The sequence below is a fragment of the Vidua macroura genome, chromosome 10, assembly GCF_024509145.1.
Source record: "Vidua macroura isolate BioBank_ID:100142 chromosome 10, ASM2450914v1, whole genome shotgun sequence".
Lineage (NCBI taxonomy): Eukaryota > Metazoa > Chordata > Aves > Passeriformes > Viduidae > Vidua > Vidua macroura.
Window position 1 is genome coordinate 6,870,939 of NC_071580.1, and position 26,498 is coordinate 6,897,436.

At 39.0% G+C, this 26,498-nt stretch overlaps 1 protein-coding gene across 6 annotated transcripts in view; it reads left to right on the forward strand.

Annotated features, from left to right (window-relative positions):
• Positions 1 to 5,920: 5,920 nt before the first annotated feature.
• Positions 5,921 to 26,498, forward strand: part of PIK3CA (phosphatidylinositol-4,5-bisphosphate 3-kinase catalytic subunit alpha) — a 35,699-nt gene continuing 15,121 nt past the window's right edge. Inside the window, exons 1-11 of one of the 6 annotated variants that reach the window (XM_053986853.1) lie at positions 7,816 to 9,573; positions 9,883 to 9,989; positions 10,323 to 10,404; positions 16,449 to 16,853; positions 18,360 to 18,569; positions 19,200 to 19,450; positions 20,909 to 21,154; positions 21,951 to 22,036; positions 23,481 to 23,586; positions 24,656 to 24,808; positions 24,913 to 25,047. In XM_053986853.1, the coding sequence (XP_053842828.1) occupies positions 16,502 to 16,853; positions 18,360 to 18,569; positions 19,200 to 19,450; positions 20,909 to 21,154; positions 21,951 to 22,036; positions 23,481 to 23,586; positions 24,656 to 24,808; positions 24,913 to 25,047 (1,539 nt within the window). In that variant the 5' untranslated portion in view covers positions 7,816 to 9,573; positions 9,883 to 9,989; positions 10,323 to 10,404; positions 16,449 to 16,501. The other 5 variants (XM_053986856.1, XM_053986854.1, XM_053986857.1 and 2 more) reach the window with 5 other exon arrangements.

Consider the following 26,498-nt stretch of genomic DNA (forward strand, 5'->3'; position numbering starts at 1 on the left):
CCCGGGGAGGCCGCGGCGGGCGGGTGAGTGAGGCGGGCGCGGCGGGGGTCGTGAGGGGCCGCTCCCGGAGCGCCGCTCGCTGAGGGGGCTCCGGCGGCAGCGCGGGGCTGAGGGGCCGTGGGGCTGCGCTCGGCCGGCAGAGCTCCCCCGCCGCATCCCGCGCTCGGGGTGCTCGCAGGGACGCGACCCGGCAGAGGAAGAATAGCGGCTTGTTGTTTTCCAGCGTGGGTGTCTCCACCCCTGGAGTGGAGCTGTTTGCTGTGAATGTGCTCCGGCAGTGCTGGGGACGGGGCTGGGTGATGCCGCTGGGAGCGGAGCCCCTCCCGATGGGTGTGTGTGGATCCTGGCGCACAAGCTCCGGCTTCCAGATGCGCTCGGCTGACAGTAGCAGTGTCTCGTCCCTGCTGCTTGTAAAACCTTCTTTCCTATTTTATGCTGCCCAGAGATCGGTTTGTACTGATGTTAAATATGAAACTGCTGTTTCTTGCCAGTATTTGTGTGTTTTCTGGTAGACTCTATATTAGCAAAACTTTGGCCAAACTAGCACAAACTGCCTGTTTGTTTTCCTTTGGGGGTTTTGTGGCTGTTTTCAGTATTCCTTAAGTTATTAAGATATCAGGCCAATTATTTCTGTAGCTTCTATGGATATGTCTTTAATTTTTATATTTTTTCTCTGTCTTTCTTTTCTTTTTGACTAAAGACCTGATTGAACTAAGGTTACTTTATAAGCAGGACCTATTCAGAACAAACAGGAGGCAAGTATATATACTTTAAAAGTAGACAGTAGCGAATATGATGCTTTTCTTGATTTAATTCTGCAGCAAACTTATAAAGGAGTGGTAAATTGGGTTCTAAGCTAAGTCTATATTTTGTAGAACTTAATAGAAAAAATGTATTTTGTTTTGTTACTTATTTGTACTTTCACATCCCTGCTTTGAGCTGTACCAGGTGTTCAAATTTATCACATTGGATAAAGTTAGAAACTTTCCCATCGTGATCTGACTCATTCTTTAGTTTCTTCCATCTCACTGTTAGTTTATAGAGGTGTACTCATACTTGTTGCTTCCATGCTGCAATTCTATAATGCAATGTAATAATCAAAGTCCACTTCTTGTGTGTAAACTTTGTTAGTTCCTGGGAATAGTCCAGTATGCAGGGTGATGGGATTTATTAATGTGTCTGCTATGAGGAACTGACTGGATAAGCTGTTCCAAAATAAAGCCCCATTTGAACTTAAAGCTTCACAATAAATAACTTTATTCTCAAAGAATAGCGTTGGAAAACTGTCAGAGTTGTTACTTATTTAGAAGCATGTTTTAGCCAATGTAGAGAAAGCACACATCAACCAAGCTCACAATGTTCACAGAGGAATTTATGGAACCACACAATTCCTATGGGATCCATGGAATATTCCATTTTTTCATTAGGACAATAAATGCAGCAGGTCCGGAGCTGCAGTTGGAGTTTGACTGGTGAGATGCCCTGCATTTCCTAGGTGTTAACTTGGTGCCATTCTTAGCAATCTGGAGACAGTGCTTGGTGTTCATTCAGGACAGGCGAATCCCAGCCTACAAATCCATGCCAAAGTGTTTTAATTGGCTGCTCCAAATTGTCATTCTGTATCAATGGCAAGTTAATTCTGTTTGTTGTTACATATACTGTATTTACTTTTTTTTTCCTTCTTTCTGGAGTATTCTTTGGGAAAGGGGGTGTAGCTGATTTGTTTACAAAGCAATTGTGCTTTATTGGAAGTCATAAAGTGGTTCAATACTGAGTTAACTGTTTCTCTGATAATCACGATACTCCTGCTTTCTGTGAGCAAATGGAGGATACTTTTTCCTGGATGACTCTTTTTTTAAAAGTTGTTCAAAGCTTTAGAATATGAATTTCTGCAACCAGCAAGGAGTTCATGCTTTAGCCTCATGCTATCTCACAAAACAAACTAAGTAACCTCACAAGAGGTTTCCAGTTATTGGAAGAAAAGCACATCTTTAAAAGGTGTTATGGCATAAGAAATGGACATCCTGATCCACAGTTGCTCAGATTTTTGTGTGTGGTGTGCTTTTTAATGGCTTGCTCCTGTGTAATACAACTTGGAACAACCTTGATGATCATCCTAACTTTAATTTCTTTCTGAGTTAAAACTATCTCTAAATTACTAGGCAGCAAGCCTAAGTCAGCAAAAACTGTTTTCTTATATTTTGTACTTAAAACATCAACTCATTGTGCAATCTTTGAGATTTCTGGTGCAGATTCTCTCTGGGTGTCAGGAATACTCCAAACACCTTGCAAATATCACTCATTTCCAAATGGAAGATTGTTGCTATTGGTTTTGTTTGCCTGTTAGGGGGGAGAGGAAATTAGGATGATGATATGTTAGTTCCAAATCACACAAGAAATAACAGCAGCTCTAGACTGGTATCATGTAGCTTTGCTTTGCCTAGTGCAGTTCATTAATGAAGGTTAACAAAGACTGTAGTTAATAGGACATTGAGGAGTGTTGTCTTTGGGTGAGGGGAAGGTAAGATACTTTGTTTTAACTTCAATACTGATGCAGAAGCTGCTTTTGTTATTTATAACTGGACAAAAATAATCCTGCAAAACTTGTCTTTCTAGTTCAGTCTTCAAATAACATTATACAACTAAGTTTTGTCATATTACATACTGGTTTGTAATTACTGAAAAATATGTGAGATCTAGTAAATCCTCCCCACTGAGAAAAAAGTGGGCCATATCTGCATTTTTGGTGTGTATGATGGAGTTGGAGGGGGAGCACTTGGAGGGAAAGAATAAGAGTTTGTACATTGACTAACTGGAGAACAGACATGGCTTCTAGTGTGACCTAAGGTTTGGGGGTTTTGCAGCTTTTTATGCATTGCTTTCCATGATTGTGGGAGTTTTGTCTCATCCTTTTAAAAAGCCAGACATCCAGCTGCTCCAAGGGGATGATGCCTGTCTGTAGCTATGACTAGAAGAGGCCACAAAAATATTTATGCTAAAACTGGATGGGAATTTGCTTTTGCTTTTGAAGTTGAATGTGTCATGGCAAGGAATTATCTTTCAATTGTCTCTTTGTAGTGTCCTGATCCAAATGGGAGCAGTGGAGAGAATATATTTGTTCCTCTCTATATTTAATTGGACAACAAATGTATGTGATTTGTTTTGATTACGGAGTTGGTCAAGATAACCTCCAGAGGTTCCTCCCAACTGAATTTGTTCTACAGATCTGTTTTTGAATGGTTAATGAAGTGTTAAATGGACCAGAAATAATACTCTGAGTATTAACTGCTGTGTTTTGGTGTTTGGTTTTTTGGTTTTTTTGTTTTGTTTTTTTTTTTTGCTTTTGCAGCACTGGTATAGTATTAACTTTAACAAAATCCAAACAAACAAACCCACACAATCAATCAAACAAACAAAAAATCCAGCACAAAATGAAGCCCAGCTAGGGGGTAGAGGGAATTAAACTGGTTTAAAAAAGAAAAAGAGGCATTTTTATAAACGCTGTACGTTAGCTTGTAGTCATATAGAAATGCAGCAGACTGAGTACAGTTTATGTAATTCTGGATCTGCCTTCTCAGTCTAAGCAATACTTAGCACATACGTTGTTTTATATGGGATGCAAGTACACTTGAATTCTAGAAAAGTATTTTTCTAATTCTGGGCACAGATTTTGTGCAAGACAATCTAAGAGGCCTGTGTATTTCAAAGAAGGAATGTGAGGGACAGTAGACATCATCACCTGTTCTCTATTTCCAGTGTTCTTAAAGCCAGCAAAGCAGGGGATAAAAGCACTTGGTCAATTGTGTCTGCTAAGGAAACTCCCTGGGAATGGTTATAGTCTGTCTTTGGAAAAATGTGCTCACATACCTGAGCTCCAGAAATGTAAAAACAAAATTCTAAGAGGCCAGCTTACCTTAGTCAAGTTGAACGGGAAGAATGATGGAGCACTGGTGAAGCTTTGCTTGACTTGCAGCAATAGCAGTGGCTGCTTCAGTCGAGTTTAAGAACAAACAGTTGGGTCAAACATACAGCTTTAGGTTCAGTGATCTCTGGTTTCATGTCCTGTTGCTTTTCACCAGTGGAGGGTTAGATAAAGCCCAAAGAGACTGGGGTTTGTTGTTTGGGATTTTTGTCTACTCATTAACACATTTGCTTTAATTAACTCACCTTCATGGATTTTTATGCAGAAAAACCTTGGCAGTTTTGCCTACACCTTCTGATTAAAGAAAGATTTGCAAATGTAGCTTTTGAAGGTTGTGAACCACAAAGCATATTTGTTGAATACAGGAGACTTACTGAATTGACTAAGACTGACTGTAAATTCCCTGAAATTTTTAGTTAGCTGAGTCACATTTATTGTGGTAAATCTGTATATTCTGACCCTTTTCTAAGGGAAAGAAATATAGAGAAACATCCCTTGGGTTATTTTCTTTCCAACAGAAAAGAGAGAAAGCTGGGTGGTTGCCTCCTAGACTGCACAACATGTCAAAAAACTTATCTGTCATTAGGACTTCACTGTTTTTCTTTTTTTCATACTCGTTAGTCTTTTGCCAATACTTAATCTAGCAGTTAATGGTGATGAATGACTCTTGCCCAATATGCTCCAAGACTGTTCCTGATTTTTAACTCTTGCTGTTAAATTAGGTCCTACTTCTTCCAAAAGCATTAATTTTCTGGTGAAAGTACTATTGTTGTCTTGGAAAAAATCTGTCCACTCTTAAGCTGTGGATCCTTGCAGAGGACACTAAATTGTTGAATAAAGAAGTTACTCCTTGTTGCAACCTTGTTCCTTTTCTTAGCTATCAGCAATTAATAAAGAAAAAAATTCTTGAACGTTCTCAAAATGCAAGAAACTTTGAACAGTACTGAAAGGACAATATTCAAGATTCAGCATTTCTTCTGAGACTAATCAGCCATAGGTAGAAATACATGCCTGTTCTGTGATCTGAATCTAAAAGAACAAAATTTCCAGTACCTTGGGACTTTGACATCTGACTTGCTGGTAAAGTGAGGAGACTGATCTCTGCAAAGACATTGGCAAACTAAATATGGAATGCTTGAAAATACAAGTGCAAATGAGGGAGAATGAGCAGAGGGGTAAGGGCTTGTTTACCAGGCAGACAGAGTGGAGAGGAATTGTTTCTTTCTCAAACTATTCAGTTTCAGTTCTGACACAACTCAATAAATGCGCTTTCTGTGATGAGGAATGTTGTGATCCAGCTTCGGGGCTTGTGCCATTAAGATACTTTTCATTAAATCTGGAAAACACTTAACTTGACTCTTGACTACAGGCATGGTTTGAAAGATGGAAGTTAATGGTGCTAACACAAGAACTTTCTAGATAGAGCTAACTTCCTCTGAGAAAAGGGAAGTCAAAACTAGCATTCCAAATATTCCAACATATGCCTGTGGTGTTAAACTGCTTAGACTCTAAAACATAGCACTTAGTCTTCATTTTTTTATTTATATTCCAGCTCTTTACAGAATAATCAGGAAATGCTGTGACTAATAATAAAAGTGGAAGTGATACTAATAACACTGAAAATTGCTCTTCTGCCTATGTGGATGTTGAACAACCAGTTCTACTTACCAGTTTATCAAGGCAGTCTCCACTGGTGGGAGGGAAGTGATAAATATATTTTGTTTTATCTTCATGCAGTTTCATGCTGTCACCTCTGAAATATTCAATTTTCAGGTGTTAAGTACTGTAAAAGAGCACTTGTCCCAAGAAAGCCTCTGGTGTTTAAGAGCTAATTTTTAAGCAACAACCAGACATCTGGAATCGTTTTGATTATGATGTATAATTGAGGATGTGCCTGTGAGTTCCACTGCCAATCTAGCAAGTTTTTCACAAAGAATGATTTGTGATAAATTGCATTTGTATTTCAGTGTAAGATGGTAATAAATGAAATTGTAATGGTGTAATTGGAGAGGATAAACTTATACAGTTACCTTAAGTTTTTGGATAAGAGATTGCTAGTTAAAAGAAAGGGCTTAAATTGATTTTAACATTTTATTTGAGAAGGTAGAGATTAACTCTTTTGCTCGTGTTCAACCAAAGTTGAACATATAAAATTCTAATAACTTGCCTTCCTCTTCAGCTTGCTCTGAAATGGAGCATAAAGCACTGCTGCTGTTATCACAGCTCAGCAGCACTGCCTTGATCTCAGATAGCTCCAGCTTGGAATGTTTTGACAGTTCGGGAGCGATGGCAAAAACTGCCACCAAGAGATAAAGATGAAAACAGAAGCGAACAGGCAATAAAATGGCAGAGTTTATACATGAAGAAAAGGATAGCAAAACCTATTCCTGACTATGGAAACTTTTCTTAAATACGTTGTCAAAGTGCTTTGTAATCCAGCTCTTCAGGTCTTCTTTCATCACCTCTTTTCCAGGCTTTTCACTGCACATCAGCAGATAGTGCAGTATCACAAACAGCTTCAGGGTGATATGAGAAGTGTAACCATGATTATAGATTCCAGTCTCTTGTTGTCCTGGTAGGTGAGCAGGCATTTATTTAAACAACAAAAAAGATGCTTTGCAAGATAGATATGCTTCCCTAATTGCTGTTTTTTTAATGGGTGGAAATTAAATCCAAAACACTTGAGCTTTTGTTGTCTTCTGTTCTATTCTATGTTTAAACTTCACCAGGATGAAAACTGATGTCAGTCTTTTTGAATATACAAACCTACAAAAACATTAATGAAGAAGAACCATCCATGTATTTAAAAAATACTTCATTTTGTGTGTAAATGTGTAAAATTTCCTCAATAGCAGTGACTGATTACTACCAGTATCTTTTTGACTTTTTTAAAGTAAAGGCCTTTCAATTTAATATATCCTTCTTACAGAGCTCTGATTGTAGTAGTAAGTAGGCTGCATGTGCCTTAGTCTCAAACCATTTAATCTGGATATGAAAGTGACTTTCTAAACTGAGAAGCTGGGGAATCCTTAAACTACTACAGAGAGGTGGCTGATAGTCACTGCTTAAATACCTATGAGCTTATGTCACTTCTTTGGAAGTTCATGTTCACTGCAAACATTATCTATTTAGACAAACACTAGCCATTTCTTTCTGATGCATCAACCACAAATTGCTGGTATGCTGACCTTGTCAGAGAAACGATTTGGGTTACAGCTTGAAGTAGAGGAAAAAGGGATGCACAACACACAGCTTTGTGTCTTAGTAGCCCCATGCTTACCAAGCTTGTGTTGCACAACATGGTTTGCAAAGCAGATGCTGTAAGGAAAGGGGTATTAACATTTCCAGCATCTGCCTTAAACACTTGCTTAGTGGTGAAACTTGTTGCAGAAACACCAGAGCTGCCTGTGCATGAGCCACAAAAATGAAGAGTTTCTGTTCTGACCAAAAGCAGTGCTTTTCACAGCAATGCTCATGGGGTGTGTTATAGAACAGGTGTGTAACTGCACAAGCCAAGGAGTGGGGTCACAAAGAGGACTCTTGGTTTTGGGGAATGTGTGCCTTGTATGACCCGCAGAGGAGACCCTTAATGACCACCAAAATAAGACCTGACCATGTGCAATGGTGAGACCACACCCACTCTCACATCTCATGCTAATGAGGAGCCAAAAACCACTCCCACTCTGCCTCATGCTAATGAGGATCTGAAAAACCACGCCTACTCTCACCTCTCATGCTAATGAGGAAACAAAAACCACTCAAGCGTCTCATGGTCGCGAGGGATGGTTTAAAACTGACTGGGAGGGAGCCACGTGGGATTCTGCCACCACTGTGAAGAAGCCCAGGGCACTGGAGGACCAACGGGACACCACAGGATCCATGGTGGTGACCTTCTCTCTCTCTTGCTTGCACTCTCTCTCTCCTCTTTCCCTTGTACACTTAATGTGGCAGAATAATGTTGATATAGTTTAACAGGCATTTGGTTTCATCTGCAGCCTAACTTCTGCAGGAAACTTTAACATCAAATCGTAACAGATGTTTCTAAAGTCATGTACAGGAGTGATAGCCATTTGATTAAGGATGCTAAAGAACCATGTCCCCGTTTACCAGAGCTGGTTTTGAGCTTCAGGCTGGAGTGTGCAGGGCCTGCTGACACAGACAGTCACAGTGAATCGTGTTTGTTTGCACTTGTTGAACACAGATGCAAATGTATTGATGTCTTGAGCATCACGATTGTGGTATCCAGCTTGTAAATGCAGAGAAAAGTGCTGTTTAACCAGGGTCAACAGCTACAATGAGAATAAACACTCCTTGAGGTTTCAGAGAAACTTTTCTTTGTAACTTACATGAAGCAGTCAGATAAGCTTACAGAATTGGGAATTTAGTCTTGCAGTGTTGTTTCATATAGAAGGCCCAGTTTTCCTATGTGCTTAGGTGCAGTACACCAGTGTGATCTGTGACCTTTAGGGAGATGAAGCCTGATGTGAGCAATTAGTGTTGCCAAATTCTTTGCAGATGAATATTATCCCCACTTGGTGTGGGGGGTAGGCAGGACAATCTTGGTCTGTTGAAAATATTTTATGGAAAACTGTTGCTGTTTACCTCTCAGCAGGTTTATCATCTACTGCCAAATGAATATTTAGTTAATCACCATTGACTGTATCACAAACAAGTGATAGGGAGTAGGACTTCATTTGTGACTGACCCTTGAAAAGCTGTGGTATTTTCTTGTTGTGATTGTAGCTTGTGTGGAGGTAGACAACAGCTTCCACAGCGCAGGGTTTGCACGGCACCGGATTTGTTTGCTGCTGACTTATTCCATGTGTCTTTCATAGGATAACCTGCTAAGAACTGTGTGAGTTTCAGCTGTTTATAGGACAAGTGTATTTAGCTGCAGAATTGAGTTTTTTCATTATAGTGGCTGTGCCTTTGTGTTAACTCTGCTACAAACTTCCTTCGCTCAACAAATGGTTTTGAAAAGGGAGCTAAGGAGTAGCTCAGTGGAGAAGCATTGTTTTAGTTTTTCAGTTGAGGAGTTTAAACAAAGAGAAAAATAAAACAATCTGCTTCCATGGCTTTTGCTGAGGCATGTGGTTCCTTACAAATCCTCTAACAGAAATGAAGTTGTGTGCTATCCTCTGTTTGCCAGTAAATAAAAGATAATGATTTCTGCTAACTGAATTCAGTAAGTCCATGCAGACTAAACCCATGCTCCTGTTAAGTACTATTTGGCTGCAGAAGTCTGTAAAGATAGCATAATTGGAAAGCTAATTTATATTTGGATTACAGAACTGAAACTTATGTTTCCAGTTCAGTGTTCTAGGCTTACTCTTAAAAATCTGTGAAGATGCAAGAATGGTGCTATCCACTGCCACTGCAAAAGCTTTTCTGGTTTTACACATTGGTTGCTTTCAAGGTCTGGAGTAACTTAGTACAGCAGAAACACTTTATCTCAATTTAAAGTTGCTGCCAGACTGCATCCTAAGAAACGTTATATGGGAAGTAAACAAGATACTGTAAGTCAGTCTGAGTCTGATGTCTTTTTCAGCTGCTTCTCAGGAAAGAAAGGGCTCACAGGATGACTATTCTGTGCAAAGATGAATGTAAATTAATAATTGAACACTCCTGACACCGTTGCTCGTGTCAGAGAGGTAAGTGTAACTGTGTGAGGTCTGCAGTACCTCCGGAGTTTTGTTGCGGTTCTTTCCCTGCCTTTCTGGGTAGGGACAGTTGGGAGAGGAAATCTTTCCTCTTCCTCAGTGCAGCTGGAGGTTCATCGTGCTGCAGCAGTTACTTCTAAAAGCCAAGGTGACAAATTTGGGGAGATCAACACTGGGAAAGGCCCTGGATCTGAGTTACAGGTCTGCTATACAGCTGCTTATGTTGGGTGGGGGTTCAGACTAGACTGGAGCACAGAACACCTGGATTAACTCTGCTCTGGTTCCTTGTCTGTGTGCCAGCACTTCCTGTTTTTAAAGATCCTGTTTACTGTCTGCATTCCAAATATCCCAGGAAGGTGGGAGGATGGGAAGAAACATGGAAAGAAAAGTAAACAGAATTATTTAAGGTGGATTTTTTCTTTTTTTGTTATATAACCAGCATTTTTACTTCTCAAACCTGGTTTCATTAGTTACATTCTAGAGTAAGCTTTTGTTTACATCGTCTGGCACTAATTTCCAAAAGTAGAACTGCATGTGAAAGCTGACATTGAAACCATTAATATTTGCAGCAAGGAGCAGAGTAAGGTTTTGTGGTGTGCTTTGGCTTTGTGTTTTTCCTGATGTTCACATAAAACAATGTTTTTCAGCCATATGAAATGGAGTATTAAACAAAAATATGTAATCAAAGGAAAACCTTATTTCTATGGGTACAAAATGGCATGTTGCTCTGATTTAAACAGCTTGAAAGAATTTGGGTGCTGCTCACTGACCTTCAGAGCTCACAGCCTACTGTGCAGGAGCAGCACAGAGCCAGGTGGAAAGGTAATTCTCATCCTGCTACACACCAAGCCAAGCTAATTGCTGAAATAATGAGTAAGCAGATATGTGAAGTGTAAATAGATGATATGTTGCTTTTCTAATTTTTTATTGTGCTTTATGACTACTAGTCCTCTATAAATAACAAAATCCTGTCCTTTGAGGTGGAGCTAGGGATGGAATTACTGAATGATTTTGGACTAAAAAGGAAAATTTAATTCCAGGCTTTTCTTTGTTTAACAAAGAGAAAAAGTTCTGCCTTTAGCTGGAAGAAAATGTTCTAGGACAGATATTCTGCCTTTGGCATGTCATGGGATCCCTAAGGAGAAGGCACAGTCGTAGTGGGAGTTCTGGAGGTCACCAGCAACTTGAAAATGCTTCTTTCTCGTGATCCTGTTTTCATGGCTCCCAGACAGTGAGGGAAGCTATAAACACTGTGCCTGCATGGATGGGGGAGGGCAAGCAAGGGGATTTCAGAATAAGAATTCACAAAGGTCTTTTGGTTCACTTGGAAAGGAAAAAAATACTCCAGCAATAGTAAATATTTTTAAATTGATCATTTTGGATTTGTTTCAGCTGTTTGATCCTGCAGCAACATAGCACACATAGTTCCTCTTGGGAAATACTTTGTAGTGAGTTCTTCTTTTTTCAGGATGACCTCACCATTACTTTTATTCATAGTATCTGAGAGTCACTAGGAGAATATTGTATTCTGAAAAACAATCTGGATGTAAGATAACTTTAAAGAGAACAGCTCTGAAACGTAGCCACCCCATATTCTCATATCTAACTAAACTGAAACTGCTTTTCACTAAATTCTAGTGAGCTTTTGCATTCAGGAAAAAAAAAAAAGATCTAGTATTTCAGCAGTACTATTATTCTACAGATGTTGCCAATAATTTTAGGGGTCTTTAGCTCAGTCTAGAACAAGGCAAATGTACTCAGCACTGGTTTTGAAGGGTGGAAGAAACAGGTAACTACAAATAAAATTGGTAGTGTTTGGAAATACTTGCCTGCTTCAGAAGGAAACAAAATGCTAAGATGTTTTTGACGGTGTTAAATCCTCCTGTTTGCTTCCCTTGGGCTGCTGTTTGTGATCAGATAAGGAGTTCCGGGTATCTGCATGTTTTCTGGGAAATACGGACGAAAGCAATACGTATGAATTAGACACGCCTGCAGTGCAAGAGTCTGCTGTTTTCTGTTCTGAACAAAGCAGTATTTTTACCAGTTAAATCTGTGTATAATAATGTTTTCATGGAGGACAGTTTCAGACATCTTTGTACTAGCCTTCCTGGATTCTGGAAGAGTGCCAGCTTGTCAAACAGGAAGAACAAAAGGACAGTACTGAAAATACCTAGTCTGGGGCAGTCTTACTGTCACCACACAGCAGGTTTGGACAGCAGCAAAATTAGACAGACAATTCTGTTCAGTTCTCTTCATGTTTTAGAGTGTCTGATCTGTCTGATGGTGAGAATAAAACATTTTGGCATTTAGAAATGTCCCTTGCATTCTGAAAAGTGTTATTCTTGTTCCAGGAGCTCTTTTATTTGCACAAACTCACAGCTTCTGTTCTGGGGATTCCACAAAAAAAAGCTTATTTGGGTTCATACCTGTAACTGATACTTCTGTCAGTGTGATAGAGAATCAGGAAAATCATTTAACCTACAGATGAGTGCACAGTAAATCAGGATCATAAATTGTTGGACTGTTAAATGAATAGAAGGCAATGCTAGGAGTCCAAGGAAAACTTCTGCCTGGAAAAGAAATCAAATCCAGACACAAATCCTAATGAGCAGCTCACTGATACCAAAGATGCCACAAAATATTATAAAACATTGCTACATCCTGTCTGTAAAAACAGTGTAATGGGATTTGTCTTGCGACTGGAGAAACTAATGGACTTCAATTAAAGTGTAACAGTTTGCTGAATGACTCATTCAGTTTCAACCGTGGGCTGATAAAATTGTATGGAGCGTTCAGTCTGTCCTTTTGAATGGGTTTTGAAACAGTGGCTGATGTGTACAGCAGTGCAGATTGCTCAGTCACTGGGATGTATGTACTTCTTTCCATGAGCATCCCATACTCTATACTTCAGTACAATATTACAGCACAGTGCACTTTTTGCTTCCTTGTATGCTTGTTAACATTTCTTGCTAGTTGGTTCTTTAGAGAGGGAAGAACTTCTCGCAGAGCCTCAAAAGTAACTGTAGGTAGTTATGCTGATGACAGACAGGCTATGTCTGCTAAAGTGAACAATAATATTTTTTCCTCTAGATTGCCCCTCTGACATGCAGAGCATGTTTTCATCTGTGAGGCAATAGAACTGTCATAGTTTACTGAAACCAAATTTTCTAAACTTAGAATATTATATTCTTAATAAGGAACTATACAATCTATATTAGATGATATTATTTATGTAACCTATAAGAAAATAGGTTATATAAATTAGTATTCATATGCTAAGTGTACCTGGAAGCAAGTAGGAATCTGTATTATGGAAGGCATATTTATCTTCCTGCTGTCTTTCCTCATGTATGTTTATTCTTTTTGAATGAATTCCCAAAACTAGAGATTGTTTTGTGCTAGTTCAGATGTCCCAAAGCTTTTGGCAGGAGAAAAGTGTTTAAGGTGCTTTAGGAAGGTCAGGGATTGCAGGTGTGATGAAGTGTTCATTTGGAGTTTGATTTAAATAACATCTCTCTAGAATTCCCTTAAAATTACAGTCCTTTTACTGTCGAAGAACATAATTGATTCTATTTATTCCAGGCAGCCTTCCAGATTTTAAAGTGTACACAGAAACACAAGCTGCCAGCTATACTTCAAAACCGTTTCTGTTTACATTCTTGCTTTCCAAATCCAAAGCCTGGAGGCGTGCTTACATGTGCAAGTGGAATGAATGTGCACACAGTCACTGTATGCACCATTCTAGCACATGCCTGTATCCCAGCTTGGAACAAAAGCTGCTGTCTTGGTGCAGTTGCTCTAAAAATTGTAGATTTTGGTATGTCACATTTGGACCATTTATAAGTTTTTAAAGAAAAGGTACTGAGTTGTCATTTAAGGTTTGAATTCTTTAAGGAAAGCCAAGGCTGATGTTTATTTTGAAGAGATGCTTGGCTAAAAGGATTTACATTTATCCCCCCCACTCCTGTCTCTGTTTCTTTGTTGTTGGTAAGGAGGGAGGAAAACTTGCAGTAGCACGAGGCACCATCCTTGCAGCTGCTCTTGCCCAGCCCTGCTGCAGTCAGGCAGCCCCCCAGTGCAGACCTGCATTAGGCTGACTCCATGGGGATCTCAGGAAGGAGCTAAAGCAACAGAAGGCAGCACAAGAAAGGGAAAGTGAGTTGTTCTCTGCCTCTTCCATCCATCTGACCTGTAACAGTTGGCTCAGGGAGCCCCAGTGCCAGCAGGGTGAGGAGTGAGAACACACACCTTGGGCAGGCTGAAAATGGGCTCTCATGGTTCCAAAGAGCCTCAGCAGGATGCTGGAACTGAAATTAAAAGGCTGCTGGTATCAGCTGAGTCTGTGTTGTGAATATTTAATTTGGTTGCGTCCATCTGTACTATCATTGTGTGTGTGTGGACAGGAAAGCTCATATGACTGCATATTCTTGTTTGTTTGGGGGCTTTGTGCTGGTTTGTGCCATAACAGTGATGTGCTTCTGCCTGTGTTTGCAGTTAAGAAATGTAAATAGGCATGTGATTCAGTGATCAAAAAGATGCCATTTAACTTGTGTATTTCATTTTATCTGTGAGCTGAGGATAGTTATCAGTGGTTTGGAACCCTCGGAGTTAGTCTGAATGGTGTTATTTGGGTTCACTGGTAATGTTTTGTAATTGGTAAGCTTCCCAGTTTTGTCTCTGTAAATACACTGTGTGTGCTGAGATCTTTCAGCATCCGCTCACTGAGGCTATCACAATGATGGGGGAAATAAAACAGCTTCTTTAAGCACTTTCTTAAAAAGAAGTCAGTTGCAAAGCGTTTCTAAATATGCATGAGGTGGTATTGGAGAAGCATTTTTCTAAATCTGCAGTGGCACTTCAATACTTTTGTGGATATTTTTAAAAGCCCAAACTACAACTACAAAGGAGGGATTAAAAAAGACAACCCTATTGCTACTCAGAGTTGCTTAGGAAGCAGTGAATTTGGGAAAACCTCATTTTCATTCTGATGTTTCTTTGTAAGAACCTGAAGCGTGGCAAGAGCAGGTACTGGATGTACTTGGAAGAAAACTTTTTAGAAAAGAAATGCTAATGCAGTAGGGAGGATCACTTTTTCTTTACTTACGTATAAAATGTTACACATTAATTTTATATGTACATAATTTAATTAATATATACAGAAATGTATTTTCATATAAATGCATAGTTTTAAAACTTGCTGAGCAAAGGGCAAGCATTGCAGCCATTGCTTTTCCACAGTGAGAGCTTTCAGGAAGTTGATCCAACAGAAGACATGTGAAGCTGTTGGCTTGTGGGTTTCCCATCCTTTCTGTTGTGAAGCAAACTGAGATACAGGGCCAGTCCCAAGAGGGCTTGTGACTGTAGGACACAGAGGACAAGGAGTAATGGGTACAAACTGAATGAGGTTAAATTTAGGCTAGGTAGATTTTAGGAAGAAATTCATGATTGTGAGGAAGGGGAGACTGTGGCACAGGTTGCCCAGAGAAGCTGTGGCTGCCCCATCCCTGAAGTGTCCAAGGCCAGGTTGGACAGGGCTTGGGACAACCTGGGATAGTGGAAATGGGAGCTGGAATGAGATGCTCTTTAGGGTTCCTTCCAATCCTTAACATTCTATGATTCTGTGATGGATCTATCCAAAATTAAGAGCAATGAATGCACAGATAAGCAACTTTATTTCATTACAGAAAAATCTAGGATACTGTGTGAAAATATCAGGATTCCAGTAAAAAAGACCAAATATTTTGTAAACATGAAGTGTTCTTCAGTCTTGTCACAGGATGCCAACAGTTTGTATGTGAAAACATTCTGAACAAACTGGATTTCTTTTGCAAATACACAAATACTGCCTCTGGTTAAAGAAATTAAAAATAGGTAGGGATTAGGAGTGTTTATTGGTGAAGTGTCACTGTGTGCCTGCTGGGTAGTTCTGCTCTCTTTCTGGCATCTCCCCTCACCCACTGGGCTATAAAACATCTCTGCTCTGTCCAGACTCTGGTTTTCTCATACTCTGTCCCATTCTCATTTTCTCTCTTTCTCATACTCATTTCCTCTGCTCTAAGATGGCCTGAGCAGCACAGATACAGGGTCACACGTGTTCCCCTCCTTTCCTTTGGCTTGGCAGGGACATTCATGCAGCTGCCAAAGGGAACTGGAACAGGGCATTGGCACTAAATAAAACAAGCCCAACTACAAAGTGTTAGTGGGGCTCAATTCTTCTGTCTCATTAATGGAAAAAAGGGTTTGTTGTTGGTGTAGGTAGCTTATACTGATCTGAAACAGCTATGGCCAAGTCTTATGTGTACATGGATTCTTAAAATCAAGTTTAGAGCTTTTAGTAAATATTTACAACTATAATGTAAGTGTTGTTTCAATATTTAGAGGTTTGATATGAGAAAAAAAATTAAATGTGGAAGCCTTGGTGTAGCTAAACTTAAAAGAGCTGATGGTTTGTATCATCCAAATTATAGTAAATGCTTCACTTTCCAAATGAAAACTGTGGAGAATGTGGCTTGAGATTTGGTTTAAAATTTCTATAATAATTTGAGTATTAGGTATTTTCATCCCTCTGCTATTGAAGTGTTCTATTAATGAATTAAAAGTTCAGATAAAAAAAAAATTCCTCTATTCTTAAGACTATATGTGTATTGGGATTTTTCCAAACTAGTATTAACTGTTTTGTTTGAGTAGATATTTAGATTCAAATACAAGTTCTTAGGCTTATTTTTATCAAGTCCTTTTTATGAATGTAAAATACAGCCCTGCATATTCATCTGCAGTTGTAAGTGGCGTTTGAACCATTTTATCTGAAATTCTCGGTGATGTTTGTATTTTAAATTTTGACATTTAAATTTCTGATTTTCACTCAGGTTTACATGTACGAATCACTGCTTGAAGTCCAAAGTTACCCCAAGACTTAAAAATGCCTCCACGGCCATCATCTGGTGAACTATGGGGCATCCACTTGATGCCCCCCAGGATCCTGGTGGAGTGTCTCCTCCCAAATGGAATGATAGTGACTCTAGAATGCCTCCGTGAGGCCACCTTACTGACTATTAAACATGAACTCTTTAAAGAAGCAAGGAAGTACCCTCTCTATCAGCTCCTTCAAGATGAATCTTCTTACATTTTTGTAAGTGTTACACAGGAAGCAGAGAGAGAAGAGTTTTTCGATGAAACACGGAGACTTTGTGACCTGCGACTGTTTCAGCCCTTCCTGAAAGTTATTGAACCAGTAGGTAACAGAGAAGAAAAGATTCTTAACAGAGAAATAGGTGAGATTTTTTTTTTTTTTTTTTGCAACACTGTTTAACTGATACTCCTCCTCAATATATAAAAAACTGAAATGGGTCATGTTTGTCACCTGGATCTGTCATGTTTCATAGCTGTCAGTTGTTGCATCAAATGTCCAAAAATGCTGATCATAGTAAAGCCAATACTTATAATCAGTGACTGAAACTCCTGTTTTCTGATCTGTTTCATTCACTTTGGCTTTGTAAAACATATTTGTAGTTGCCTGTGGGTTAGAGGGTATCTTTTTGCTCATCTTTTTTTAGCAGGATTTCATATTATTACAGAGCAACGCCTGTCCTATTATTTGGGAAGTCAGTTATAATTTAGTTTGGAGTTTACAGAATTATAAATTTTAGATTTAACTACAAATCTTAAACCACGTTTGTGGGCACAGATTTTAATACTGCTCTAGCTTGCTTAGAAAGTAAAATTTCAGAAATTAGGTTTTCTCACCTTTCTTCTTCCCCCTTCTGACACAAGAGCATAGGGAGAGGAGGGAAAAAAACCACTTGAGATTGGAGATGCGAAGGCGAGAGAAATTGATGTTTTGAATCATCTCTGGAGTAGCTTCTGATTTTCCATGATCCGTTGTGGAAGCACAGGGAATCTGACATTTGTTCAAACATCTTGGTTAAGAATTAAATTGAGGCAATATAAACATACCCACTCCTGTTTCATTGCTAACAAATGTGTACTGCAGTGGCAGAGACTTGTCAACTGGAAATACTTGTTCTGAGGTACTGCTAATTGTTAAATGATTTAATTGTGACGAATGCATAATAAGTAAATTACTTCTGTTTTGTAAAGCTCATCGTGTTCAGGAGTTGGGGAGAGCAGTGGTTGGGTAACCATGCAACACAATTGAAAGTTTCCATTTGAACACTCATGCATAAATGATGATTTATCCAAGTAATCCCATTAAAGTAAATGGAATTACATCTGAGACTGAGGACCTGAAAGAAAAGCACTGTTATTATGTGGACCTGTGTCAAAAGAGCTTAAGTTCAGTGTCTCTTGGAGTGCTCACTTAAATAATGTAGATCATTAAAAAAAAAATTAATAGCTGTCATTCCATTGTAAGCAAAGTTGATTATGGTCCTAATAGCTACCAATAATCCTGCCAGGGTTTGAGAAAAAATCAAATTTCACAGCCCCTCTGGAAACTCTGTGCTGACTTCAAAGGAAGTTGAGTCCTGGTCCTTTACCTCCAGGAGGAATGTTGGCTGTGAGAGCAGTGATTTAAGGCTTCCAGGATCTTCAGGGAATGTACACCTGTTTTCTAACCTTTTCTGTGTCTGCTGAGTGCACTTAACTTTAGAACTGTGTAGTTCTCGAATGTTTTAAAACAATTATGTATGCATGTAGAAGCTGGCATGTATTTTAGGCTGTATTTTGCTTTATGTTGGCTTTTTTTGTGACTGATTGAAGAAATTTTTAGCTCTACTTGTCAGTTACAATTTTATCCTCATGCTGCTCCAATGCTGTAGGTTTTGCTATTGGCATGCCTGTCTGTGAGTTTGACATGGTGAAGGATCCAGAAGTACAAGACTTCAGAAGAAACATTCTGAACGTGTGCAAAGAAGCCGTGGATCTGCGGGATGCCAATGCCCCACACAGCAGAGCACTGTATGTCTATCCTCCAAATGTAGAGTCCTCAGCTGAACTCCCCAAACACATATACAACAAACTAGACAAAGGTAAGGGCAATATTTACAGCAGAAACATATTTTCAGTGTTTGAAATCAAAGAGTACAGCTGTTGACTTAGGTAGATCACTGTTTTATGTGCTGTTTTTAGTACACTCCAGCAATATGTTAACACTTAAGTTATTGAGAATAATCTTCTTGATGGACTCTACATTCAAAAGGATATTTAAAATTGTGCTATTCTAACTGAATCTTGAAATATAACTCAGTAAATAGAGGTGACTTTTTTAGTGGGTGGGAACAACTTGTTGGCTTTGCAGTTTTCTATGGCATTCAGATATCTGAATGCAATAATAATGCTGAATCATTGAGTTACGTTGCAGTCCTCAAATGTGAAAGAGTTACTGCTGGTTTTTGAAGGCCAAATAGTAGTTTTCAGTTAATAAAAATATTCTTAACCTCAGGGCTAAACATTTGAATTTCCACTAGAGACAAAAATAAACTTAATGCATCTAGTTCCTTGCAGAAATTATAAACCCTCTCTCAGTTTGGGCAATGAATCTTGTTTACATCTTCTTTTAATACTAAAAGCAAATCTTTGTGTTGGGGAGGCATGGGAGTTGTTTGTTTGAAAACTGCATTGAAAATTATAGGCCTGACATTATTTTATATTTATTCCAGGGCAAATTATAGTGGTGATTTGGGTAATAGTCTCACCAAACAATGATAAGCAGAAATACACCTTAAAAATCAATCATGACTGTGTGCCTGAGCAAGTTATTGCTGAAGCAATTAGGAAGAAAACTAGAAGTATGTTGCTGTCATCTGAACAACTGAAACTTTGTGTCTTGGAGTACCAGGGCAAATATATTTTAAAAGTCTGTGGCTGTGATGAATACTTGCTAGAAAAATGTCCACTGAGCCAGTATAAGGTGAGTAACATAAAGGATTTCTTTTGAACTACACCAAAGTAATCCAAATTTATGCAGAGAAAAATGATCAGTATTAAGTCTGGCTTTTTCATTATATTAATCCAAAACATAGGAAGTGACATAGCACAAATTGGCTAATCCATGTGCTTCAGAAGGGAGAGGGGGAAGAAAAGGTAGTTTGAACTAGAATTTGTATCACTCATGTAATTTTTCTTCTTTGAATGTTTCCCTCTAATATTAGTGCTAAATCAAACGTAGGTATTTTCAGAAATATCCTAGATTTTTAATGGCAAAAGATGAGCTATATTTGAATGGTTCTGATGTAATGAAACAGGAAATTTGATCAGACTGTAAATTATGAAACAACCATTACTGTAAATCCTGTCCTGAAGGGGTGGTAAAAGAGAAAACCGTTTTCCTGTTACAGCTTTATCGTTACTTTAATAAGATAAAAAATGTAGACATCCAGCACTGCAGAAATCATTGCTGAGTCTTCCTTGTGTCTGTCTGTCCGTCCTTCACTGCCTGGGTTTGTTAGTGCTGGGAGTGTGAGACAGAACATGGGACAGAGGAGCATCTGAGCAGCTGCTGCTGCTTCCTCTTGAAGGAATGTATTGTTGTAATAAACTGCTCCCATTCCCTTGGCTAAAATGGTTGACAATCTGATCTTCAGAGCAGTGGAGGAGAGAAGGAGGGGTGGGGTATCCTGAATAATGGGAAAAGTATCTCTATACTCTGGGAGCTGGGGAACAAGTGCAGGCATATGTGAATAATTTTGCCGAGTCATCTGAAGATCAAACACCAGACCTATTTGATCTAGCGTGGTTTCTTCAGAAGCATCTGGTCTGCCTTTGCTGTGCCCCAGCAGAGCCTGCTCATTAACTCCAGGCTGGACCTGTCCTAACACACTGTGTTTTGTGGTAGTGTTGCCAGACTAAATGCTCTCAGCACTCAGACCTGAATGGACAGGTGAAGTGTGTCAGGATCAGTGCTGAGTGTAAGGTAATGAGCACAACTGAGCCAAAAATGAGCGTGTCTGCTGCTTACCTTGTGCTCCCTGCCTGGGACTGGCACTGTCAGTCACCTGTGCTGCACTGCAGGCTGCTGTTCCAAAACATCTCAGTTGCTTCCAGGAACAGCTCAAATCCATCTGCTCTGTGCTGTGCTGGGGCTGAGGAGCTCTACAACAAACCCAGCTGGTGTTTTTTTCAGCTCCTATCTCTCTCCAGTTCAGCCTTCCATTATTGTAGATCTTCACATCTCAGAACATGAGATGTGGCTGTGTGACCCTACTCACCAACATGTCCAGACTGCTGTACCTGCTATCACTGTGCAGGGTGTGCATGCAGGACACGATAAGCTCTTTCACTTTCCTGTCTCCCCAAGTATCTTTTTAGGTTTCCATTACCAAGAGTGTAGGCTTTGAAAAGACACAGCACTTAGGTTGTTTCCTTGCAGTACATAAGGAGCTGCATCATGCTTGGCCGCATGCCCAACCTGATGCTGATGGCCAAGGAGAGCCTGTACACGCAGCTGCCCCTGGACACCTTCACCATGCCATCCTACTCCAGGCGCATCTCCACGGCCACGCCCTACATGAACGGAGAGGCTACCACCAAATCCCTCTGGACCATCAACAGTGCTCTCAGAATAAGGATCCTCTGTGCTACCTATGTAAATGTGAACATTAGAGACATAGACAAGGTACGGCGTCACTTGGTGGCTTTTCAGCAGCTCATGGTTTCCCTCCTGAGTGTTTTGACATTGGAAAAGAGTTGTTATTTAACATGTTAGAAAATGATACCACTCTTTTACTTAAATTGGAGTATTTAATTCTAAAGAACACACCCATGATTTAGCATCTGGAAATTTTTTTATACTGCTTAAAATGTGTGAGTTGTGGTAATTAGCTAAATATTCTGCCTGGTAGAAGGAGGAGACAGTTTGTGTAGCACTTCAGCAGAGATTGTAATGGATAGAAAAAGAAATGTTATCTGTCTTCTAAGTAATTATGTTTAAGAATGTATTACAGTAACTGATGAGTAACTGATGCTGTCTTTGTTTAGGGAAGTGAAGATGTGGGGTAATAGGGGACAAAAAGCAGGTGTAGTGTTCAATTCCATTTAAGACATCTACAACCCCAGCTCTCTTTCCTTGGAATTCCTTTCACAACACCTTAGCACAGGAAGAATGGAGAATAAATTCCAGGGGTGATTTTTAGTGTTCATTTCAAGTTTGTTACCGTATTTTTTAAGAAGTAGTATTGCAATTAATGAGGAGAAAGACCAAAACACTTTTTCTAGACTGATATGCTTATAAACACCCAACAGAGCATGAATTAATTTGAGGAGTGCTGGAGCTGTTTGGTTTTCAGTTTTGGTTTTGTTTTTCACTTGCTGAAAATGAAAGGATAATGTGTTGTAATCATGGTATGTGTTGACTGCAATGAAAACATTTGTTTGCAGTAAATTTCAAAGACTAATATGGATGTTATTTTCAGATCTATGTTAGGACAGGTATCTACCATGGAGGGGAACCTTTGTGTGACAATGTGAATACTCAGAGGGTACCTTGTTCTAATCCCAGGTAAGAGAATACCTAAGTGACTGTAGAGAACCTGACTTTCAGGGCATCATAAATGATAGCACTGAAGGAGTAAAGGCTTGACTTAGGCATTACTCATGTAGAGTTCCTTGCTGGGAATCCTTTACCTTAAGTTTTGTAAAAATATATTACACAACCCTATAAATATATATGTCATTAATTTAATTCAAACACAAGCATTTTATCTTGCACATAATAGTATAGAATATATTTTCAGGATGTTTGACAAACCATCAATATTACCTGGAAAAAATGAATCACCTGAACTTACAAGTGCAAAAAGAAGTTTTATATGAGTATATATAAACATTAGGGATATCTTTTAGCCACCTGTTCTCATAACTTTACCTAATGAAAAAGTGTGAAATTTCAGCACCTGCTAAGATTAGATGCAAAATATGTGTGCAGAGGTAATTCTTTGCTTGCATTTTCTGATTTCATGTCTTTAATAATAATTTTTGAAACTCTTATTTTTATCTGTACATTTTCTATGAATATGATTAGGTTTTATAATTAAAGAACTAATAATATGCATAGTTGGTGAAAAATAGGCTCTCCTCCTGAATTGCCCTGAATACTGCTGTACTTGAGCTGATAATTTCTACTATGTTAGAGATAAAATCTTGGAAAGGTGGTGAAGGTTATGCCTTAAAATCATGGATATGGTCACACAGATCTGTATTATATGAAATGAACACATAAGAAAAATGAATTAAAGTTTATCTGCCAATTTCTTTATTCCTAGAGAAGGGCTTTCACAGTTATTTCTTTGTAAAATTGCTTTCAGTAGCTACAGATACATTGAAAAATTAATGCCATCCTTGAAAATACAGAAAATTCTGTATGACAATCTGCTTAGGAGAAGAAACTGGATCAGAAGTTCCTCTTCAAAAGCACAGTTCTACCAACTGAGAGCTAAATTCTGCTTAGAGAAGTTCATGAAAACAAAATCAAACTATTCCAGTAGAACCAATCTGTGCTATTATTACTATAGTAAACAGAAAAATATTTGACTTGGGAATATTGCTTTGGGTTTCCATGTTCTATCCCCATCTTGCAGATATCTTTTTATGTTCCAGCAGTTGAAGTTTAGTTTGGTTTTGAAAGCTATTTTTCCCAGTTGCCTTTTTCCCTGAAGGGAAAACTCTTTCACAAGCTAAACCTTACATCAGTGTAGCATATATGCAAATCCATTATCTTTAGGTTGCAGGAATTGAACTGAACATGGCTTTTTAAACAGTGTTGGGGCTAGAAGGCTATTCCCAAAAGCAGTGAATATGGTCAAATGCATATGTGGGGACTCTTTTTCAGTAACAAAGTATGCTCTGTATGCAAATACACAGTTTAGGAATATAACAAATGCCTTTTGGTTGAGTGAATGATGTCTCCTTTAACCTGGTTTAATTCTGCCTTTTGAATCCTGCAGATGGAATGAGTGGCTGCTGTATGACATGTACATTCCTGATCTCCCACGTGCTGCTCGGCTCTGCCTTTCCATCTGCTCTGTTAAAGGCAGGAAGGGTGCTAAGGAGGTAAAACACCTCATGGATTTATTGCACTAATGAGCCAAAGCTACTTAAATCAAGTTTGGGAAGATATTTGGTAAATGCTGTCCTGGCAATGAGTCTTAGTGCAATGTTTGATTTGAATCTGATTAAAATACGGGTGTTTCTTTTCTTGTGGGTTTTTTTTTTTGTGTTTGGAAATTAAACAACAAAGAAGAAAGCTTACCAATTCAGCATTGTAACTCATATCTATACTGCATTGCCAGACACAAAGACCAGTGTTAGTGTTTTGAGGTGGAAGTGCTTTTAAAATTAATTTTCAAAACCCATGTTGCTAATGTATTTATTTTTAAAAGACAATATTTGTACCTTTAAACTTGAATTTTCAAGTAAAGAAATTCTGTGTTCCTTTAGCATTTAATGCGAGATACCAAATAGTATTTTTGAATAATCTACATGCAACATTTAATTTTTAGCCAGCAGCATCATTACATTGGGTTTGAGTGTGTGTCACAGGTAATATATAGGATGTTTGTCTATGAGCCTTACAGAATGATACCTTACAGAATCATTTGGGTTAGAAGGGATCCTTAAAGATCATTCAGTTCCATCCCCCTTCCACTATCCCAGGTTGCTCAAAGCCCCATCCAACCTGGCATTGAACACTTCCAGGAGTGGGGCAGCCACAGCTTCTCTGGGCAACTGGTGCCAGTGTCTGACTACCCTTATCATAAAAATACATATTTCCTTTGTCCAGTCTAAAAATACCAGCCTCAAGTTTAAAACTGCTGCCTCTTGTCCTGTCACTACAGGACTTGGTAAAAAATCTCTTTGTCAGAAAAGCTTTTTCCATCATCCTGACTTAGTCTGGTGTGAGGAAGATAGGTGCATGTATTTAGAATAATTTAGTATCAGTTTGTTAAAGGGCTGCCATGACAGCCATTCCTAGAAAAACATGGTAAAGCTTCCACAACTTGCTTTCTGCTAATCTGAGAATGTAACAACTTGATCTGGGGTGAAAATGTTATTTCTCCTGACTCGCTCTGCAGTAATCCATAGATGATACTGAAAAAAATCATATTTTGATCTCTTTAAGGAGCACTGTCCATTGGCTTGGGGAAATATAAACATGTTCGATTACACAGACACTCTGGTATCTGGGAAAATGGCTTTGAATCTTTGGGCAGTACCTCATGGGCTGGAGGATTTGTTGAATCCTATTGGTGTTACTGGATCAAATCCAAATAAGGTATTTGCATGCCAGCTTCCCCCTTAAGAGTGCATTTTCAAAATATGCTTTATTCTCGTTGCTATCATTCAGCAGAAAAAGTAATTTGAATTCCCTTGACGTAGGAAACTCCATGCTTAGAGCTGGAATTTGATTGGTTTAGCAACCCTGTAAAGTTTCCAGATATGACAGTGATTGAAGAACATGCAAATTGGACAATTTCACGGGAACTGGGATTCAACTACAGCTACGCAGGGCAGGTAAGGTAAACTCCCCCTCCAGGATTAGCTATTCAAATATGAAAGTATTATTTACTACTTTATTTTACTCAGTGTATCAGTGACAAAACTTCTTTTTTTACATCCTCATTTATTGTAAAATCAAAAAATCAAAATTTTGTTGTCTGTTTGGTAAAATGGGCAATATATTCTCCTTTCTTTGTATTACCAGTAAAGTGCCCTAATGCTTCACTGACCAACCAAAACACTCCAAAGAAAAACTGTTTTACAGTGTTTTTGACATTTTTGTATCACTAATTTGGGTGTTAAACTACTTAGTTTAACTTTTTAAAAGTTGCAATTGTCCTTCAATTATACTGTTTTTCTTTGTTGCAGTTTCATGGTTGTACTTAGGCTTTCCTGTGTAACTCAAAGGTGCTTAGAACTCTTTCCTGTCTGTTTTATGGAGTAGTTATGACCACAAGCACAGGGAATTTTGAGGGAATTGATTGACATACACATGGGTGTAGTCCTTTATCTCACTTTTTCCACAAACAGAGCTTGTGCATTACAAATGGCTTTTTGGTGAGGTTTGGAGCTTTCTTCAAAGCACTTTTTTGGATGATGAAAAGAAGTAAAAACAGAAAAGCAGTAAAGCTAAAAATGCTCCTTATTTAAAGCCAAGGCTGTGAAATTGGTTGGTGTGTTTCACATTTTCTTCTGGAGGCTGGTTCAAAGCCTTGGGTTTGCCCAAGGAGCTCTGTGCTCTGTATGAAGAGCTCTGTGGTGGGAGTTTGGCTGTGCCAGAGAGCACGGAGGTGGAAGGAGCTTCCAGAGTGGGAATTCTGGGGGTGTTTGCAGCATTCCTCTCCCAGTGTATCCTGAACAACAGGTTGTGGGCATTGGATTTCTCTTGATACTCAGCAGGATATCCATCATAGAGTAGCATTTCTGCTCTTTATGCTGCGACTGAGCAGGGTCTTAATAAATGCTTAAAGGACAGTTGTCTTCTTGGTAAATAACATTCCCCAGCCTCTTACCTGGGCTTCTGTACTCTCAGCTCGTTGTTTTGTTCTACCTGGCACAAAGAAGAAAAATGGTGAGGAGGATAAACTCACTTCACTGACAACGAAGTTAATTTCTGCTTGTAGCAGTTCTGTTTTCTCTGCTCTTTGGGGAATGTCTTACACTGATTGTGATTTAATATTTTCCATCCTCCTGTTACTCAGGCATTCCTACAGCATTCTACCCCTTATTTACCTGTTTTCATGCCACATGTTCTGCTTTTTCAGTTCCAAATCCTTTTCACTCCTTTTAACAGTTCTCAGCAATCCCAAGCCGGGGTCAGAAATTATTAGTCTCACTTTGTGCTGCATTGTGTCATTCATCAGATGTCAACTGCTGCTATTTCTTCTCACAGCTGATTTAGTTGAAATGTGCCTCCTCTTGTGCCAGCAGTGACTAAAAGCAGTTGTGGAGATCAAAGGGCCTAG